We start from the raw sequence: 5,883 nt of genomic DNA, 5'->3' as shown, positions 1-5,883 counted from the left end.
CCGGCTGCATTTTGCGCAAATTTCGCGCGCCTTTCACTTCCCGACATCTCCGACTGAACGTTGCAGTGAAAATTCAGTGTTTCCGTGAGCGTAATCACGCCGCCTTTGCCCTGGCCGAGTTTCTGCATCAGTTCGATTTTTTTCCTAGCAGATGCTGCGTTTTTGGGGTCAACGAGATTGCCATTCAGCGCAAAAACCTCGACCGGGGGCGCTCTCATACTGGCGAGTGTCATCCCGGCAATGCCCTTACTGTCTTGATGCTGGCCCAGTTTAAAGTTTGATGTGCTTTTATGGGACATCAGGTTTGAATGACGTCCCTTTGTCATGTTCACGTTGCCATACTTAAGGTCAACAAACGTGGACCACCTGTTAATGCCCTCGGAGAGCGAGGACTCACTGGAGGTGCTGAAATTTATTGTATCAAAATAGGGGTAAGCCAGGCTCTTAAACGCGCGGGCAGTCAAGTTACGCACTTCCTTATCTGCGTCGTCCAGCTCACTGACCGCGCTGGACGCGCCACTGGAGTAGTCGTGAGCATCTTTGCCTTTCAATTTTCTACCAAAGTGCAGGCGGCTGGGGAGGGCTATGTAACATTTCGCGCTTTCAGCCAGTTTATCCGAGTTAGTATCCGCGCTCCTGAAAAAACTCATGTCTCCAGTATGCGCGGCATGATAAAGAATGTTTTCCTTTTCTTGGCCGTTGCTAGGCTCATTTATAGCGCGGGAAGTGGCTTTGATTGACAGGTGGATCTGCCCTGCGGCGTTCCCAGCGCCGTTTTGGTGCTTTGACAGACTCTCATCTGAGATGGCGCATTTGTCCGTCTCGCGCGGATCGCTTTCAGGCAGACTGCTGACGGCTGCTAGGCTCCTATTTGCACCCGCTGCCTGATTGCCTTTCAGTCGAGCTAAAGCTCCGTCCTCCCCCGCCGTTTCATCACTGTCAAAAGAGGCATAATCCACAAACGAGTAAACTTGGTGGTCGTCCTCAATCTCCCAGCTGGATCCCGACTCAAACTCATAGTCAACATCATGGTCTAACTCGGAAAGCTGGATTTCATGTGTCGTAATGTAATGAAACTCGTCCTCGGCGATATTGGGTGTACAGTCGCCAGACATCACTACAGTAACGTCGTCCTCCGAGTCGCTTTTGTTGCCTAGATTCATGTCGGTGTATTGTAATTCTTTGTCCATGCATGTGGTTTCTGTGTCGATATTGGGCGGCGCGGTCTGGGACCGAGGCACGGCAGAGGGGTCCGGCATGGTGGTGGGTGATTCCGGGCAGTCCATGAAGTTGTCAGTGGCGTCAGGAGCTTCGGAGGAGGCTGTTTCAAACGAGCCTGACGCGGCACTCTCCGCTCTGACGTCCCCCGAGCTTTGGTGATTAATAGATTTACTGCCAATGGTGGCAGGGTCGGCTGATTTACCGGAGTCTTCGACCTCCCCGGACGCGTTGTTCATCGAAGGCGAACCGTTTGAAACGGAGCTGCTTTTATATATGGCCAACTGTCCCCCTTCGCCTGTAAAAGTTACTTTGACTGTTTTCATGTCGCCCACCTTAACATCCAACAAATTGTTTAAATCCACATATTCGCCTTCTTCTGGCCCCGTGGTCGTGTTTAAATAGGTGTTGGTCATCAGCTTCCTAACGGGATCAGCGTCTTCCTGGTAGATTAGGGTCTTCTCAGAGGCTTCCATTGTCCCTTGTATTTAATCCCCGATGTGCTGCTGGTGAAAAGGGGGAAAAATCCCAATCTGACACAGAATAGGAAGCCACACACACGGTCCTGGAACTCCACCTGCTTTCCGCCTGCGTGTTCTAGCGGTGTCCTCGGGCTCTGCAGCCTCTCTCACCGACAGTTGTTTGTGTGGCGCTCGAGACTGTCATTTCAGATGCCTCTGGCGACAGAAGCAGTTCGCGCATTCCAGAGCCGCGCGTGGGACAAAAGTGCACAAAACAGATGGGAATGTGCGCCAGTAGTCGCCAGTGCGCAACCGCCCCCCTCTGTATATCGAGCCTACCGACAAAACCCCGGGAATTCCTAAAAAAGACAGGACTCAGGCTGCGCGTGTAAGTTGTGATGGCTCCCAGATATCCAGAGTGGACTCGGCGCTTATCCCCGCGCGCGCCACTGTTGTCTGTGGGATACATGTTGCCCTTGGTCTTTAAAATCCATACTTGCTAGCCTACAAATATAGCGATGGTGACGAAATGCGAAAATGGCTATTTTAAACCAGGATGTTATGTGCAGCGTGTTTTGTTACATACTGCAGACAAGGCTTAATGCCCGACACAAATATGTACGCTAAAAAACAGCCGCCGTCTCCACAGGTGCTGTTAATATGTCTGTGGACATAACTCTCTCAATGTGAGAAACTGTAAGAGTTTAGCGCATCATGTGAGCGAGGGGAGGGGGAAAACACTCCAATTATCAGGCGACGGTGTAGGATCATGTCTGTCAGCGGGCCACGCGGAATGGAGTGCAGCTCGGGCCACGGAGCCCGGTCGTGATGATTGACCCCGGGATGAACGGGGGTTTACGCACCGATACGGGATATAGCCTACTGGGAGCGTGCCGGCCCGGCAGTAGCACAACACATGACATAAGACCGACTGATCCGAGAATAGTGGGTGGTTTAGTCCACGTAACCCGTTTCATTGCCCAGAGCTGTGCTAAAAGCATGGACGACCTCACGGTGGTAGTTTAGTGGTAGGAATTCGTTTTACAAGGGATCACAGAAACAAACAAAGCATTACCTTTTAAATGGTCAAGAAAATATCCTTTTTATAATGGTGAAGAAAAAGACACTTTAAGCAACTTCAGAACCACACACGAGTGGACAGCTCCCCTAGATAGATATGCCAGTGTATTATAGATATGCCAGTGTGTTATAGATATGCCAATGTATTATATATATGCCAGTCTATTATAGATATGCCAGTCTATTATAGATATGACAGTGAATTACACAGGACCCTAGATAGATATGCCAGTGTATTATAGATATGTCAGTGTATTATAGCTATGTCAGTGTATTGTAGATATGCCAGTCTATTATATATATGCCAGTGTATTATTTATATATGCCAGAGTATTAGATATGCCAGTGTATTGTAGATATGCCAGACACAGGACCCTAGGTAGTTATGCCAGTGTATTATAGATATGGCAGTGTATTATAGATATGTCAGTATTACACAGGACCCTAGATAGATATGCCAGTGTATTAGATATGCCAGTGTATTATAGATATGCCAGTGTATTATTGACATTCCAGTGTATTATAGATATGCCAGTGTATTAGATATGCCAGTGTGTTAGATATGCCAGTCTATTATAGATATGCCAGTGTGTTATAGATATGCCAGTGTATTATAGACATGCCAGTGTATTATAGACATGCCAGTGTATTATAGATATGCCAGTCTATTATAGATATACCAGTGTACAGTATTATAGAAATGCCAGTCTATTATAGATATGCCAGTGTACAGTATTATAGATATGCCACCTTTACTGTGGTCTGCCGACTGGATATTCACATTGACTCAAGGCTCAAGTCTGGCTCAAGTCTGGCTCAAGTCTGTTTTTTTAAAGCCTTAGAATAACACCAGCACTAAAGTCATGACAAGGTCCACCACAGAGACATGATCGCAGCGCACACACACACAGTGCCGTATGATCACACACACACACACACAGGTGTGTCGTATGATCACACACACACACACACACACACACACACACACAGTGTCGTATGATTGCAGCACACACACACAGGTGTGTCGTATGATCGCACACACACACACACACACACACACACACACAGTGTCGTATGATCGCAGCACACACACACACACACACACACACACACATACACAGTGTCATATGATCGCAGCACACACATACACACACACACAGTGTCATATGATCGCAGCACACACACATGCATTTGTTGTATGCTGTTCTGTGTTCTGTAGGCAGTAGGCCATGCTGTTCTGTGTTCTGTGTTCTGTAGGCAGTAGGCCATGCTGTTCTGTGTTCTGTAGGCAGTAGGCCATGCTGTTCTGTGTTCTGTAGGCAGTAGGCCATGCTGTTCTGTGTTCTGTGTTCTGTGGGCAGTAGGCCATGCTGTTCTGTGTTCTGTGGGCAGTAGGCCATGCTGTTCTGTGTTCTGTGTTCTGTAGGCAGTAGGCCATGCTGTTCTGTGTTCTGTAGGCAGTAGGCCATGCTGTTCTGTGTTCTGTGTTCTGTAGGCAGTAGGCCATGCTGTTCTGTGTTCTGTGTTCTGTAGGCAGTAGGCCATGCTGTTCTGTGTTCTGTGGGCAGTAGGCCATGCTGTTCTGTGTTCTGTGGGCAGTAGGCCATGCTGTTCTGTGTTCTGTGTTCTGTGAGCAGTAGGCCATGCTGTTCTGTGTTCTGTGTTCTGTGAGGCAGGCCATGCTGTTCTGTGTTCTGTGGGCAGTAGGCCATGCTGTTCTGTGTTCTGTGTGATGTGGGGTCTGCACTATAAATACCAGCAGTGGGGATGCATTACACACAGCACAGCACTGGACAGCAGTGGGGATGCATTACACACAGCACAGCACAGCACTGGACAGCAGTGGGGATGCATTACACACAGCACAGCACTGGACAGCAGTGGGGATGCATTACACACAGCACAGCACTGGACCCGCCGTGACCATCATAGGGTCCCATCTGACCATTACTTTTAGTCATGCAGCAGACTGGACACTTTTATCCAAAGTGATGCACAGTGTAGTATGTGTGTGTGTGTGTGTGTGTGAGAGAGAGAGAGTGTGTGTGTGTGTGCGCAGTGTAGCATTGGTGTGTGTGTGTGTGTGTGTGTGTGCGCGCACATGCTCCCAGACTCCAGGGAGGCAGAGCTTGATAAAGGCAGACTACTCTATTCTCAGGGCCTTGTTGAATGAGAGGCTAATTTGACAGCTAGTCCACACACACACACACACACACACACACACACACACACACACGTCAGCAGCTTTGAATGCCTCTGTGGGTGAGGGACAGCCATAGAAACACACAGCCGCATGGGAGAGAAGTGAACACAGCTTTACCAGGGAGACAGAACACCCGTCTGCACCATACACAACGTTACCATGGAGATAGAACACCCGTCTGCACCATACACAACGTTACCATGGAGATAGAACACCCGTCTGCAACATACACAACGTTACCATGGAGATATAACCCCGTCTGGACTAATGCCAGGAAAAATAGAATACTGGTCTCAACAATTCGCTACCAGGGAGATAGAACACCTGTCTCCACTATAGAACACCGGTCTCCACCATTCACTAGCAGGGAGATAGAACACTGGTCTCCTGAATAGAACACTGGTCTCCACTATAGAACACCGGTCTCCACCATACACTAGCAGGGAGATAGAACACTGGTCTCCTGAATAGAACACTGGTCTCCACTATAGAACACCGGTCTCCACCATACACTAGCAGGGAGAGAGAGCGAGAGAGAGAGAGAGAGAGAGAGAGAGGGAGAGAGAGAAGAGAGAGAGAGAGAGAGAGAGGGAGAGAGAGAGAGAGAGAGAGAGAGAGAGAGAGAGGGAGAGAGGGAGAGAGGAGAGAGAGAGAGAGAGAGAGGAGAGATAGAGAGAGAGAGAGAGAGAGAGAGAGGAGAGAGAGAGAGAGAGAGAGAGGGAGAGAAAGAGAGAGAGAGAGAGAGAGAGAAGGCTTCTACATACTCACCACTCCCGACCTGTAGCTGGCAATGTGCCACGGGAGTCAGAACCATTTATATGTAGCGGTATGGTGGTCACCACACTAGTTGTAATATTCTCCTGAACAGAGGTGTCGCTGTTGTGAAAAGGCTTCTGACTGTAACAAAACGATGTCCTCGAA

The 5,883-nt window shown here is 48.8% G+C and overlaps 1 protein-coding gene across 1 annotated transcript in view; it reads right to left on the bottom strand.

Annotated features, from left to right (window-relative positions):
• Positions 1 to 2,022, bottom strand: part of c24h4orf54 (chromosome 24 C4orf54 homolog) — a 24,116-nt gene extending 22,094 nt beyond the window's left edge. The window contains 1 exon segment of the mRNA XM_048236686.1: positions 1 to 2,022. This exon segment is cut by the window's left edge and continues 2,699 nt beyond it. Coding sequence (XP_048092643.1) covers positions 1 to 1,694 — 1,694 coding nt within the window. The 5' untranslated portion in view covers positions 1,695 to 2,022.
• Between the last annotated feature and the right edge of the window lie 3,861 nt (positions 2,023 to 5,883).

Source organism: Alosa alosa, chromosome 24, assembly GCF_017589495.1.
Source record: "Alosa alosa isolate M-15738 ecotype Scorff River chromosome 24, AALO_Geno_1.1, whole genome shotgun sequence".
NCBI lineage: Eukaryota > Metazoa > Chordata > Actinopteri > Clupeiformes > Clupeidae > Alosa > Alosa alosa.
The sequence above is the reverse complement of the archived record's forward strand: the minus strand, read 5'-3'. Positions and strand labels throughout refer to the sequence as shown.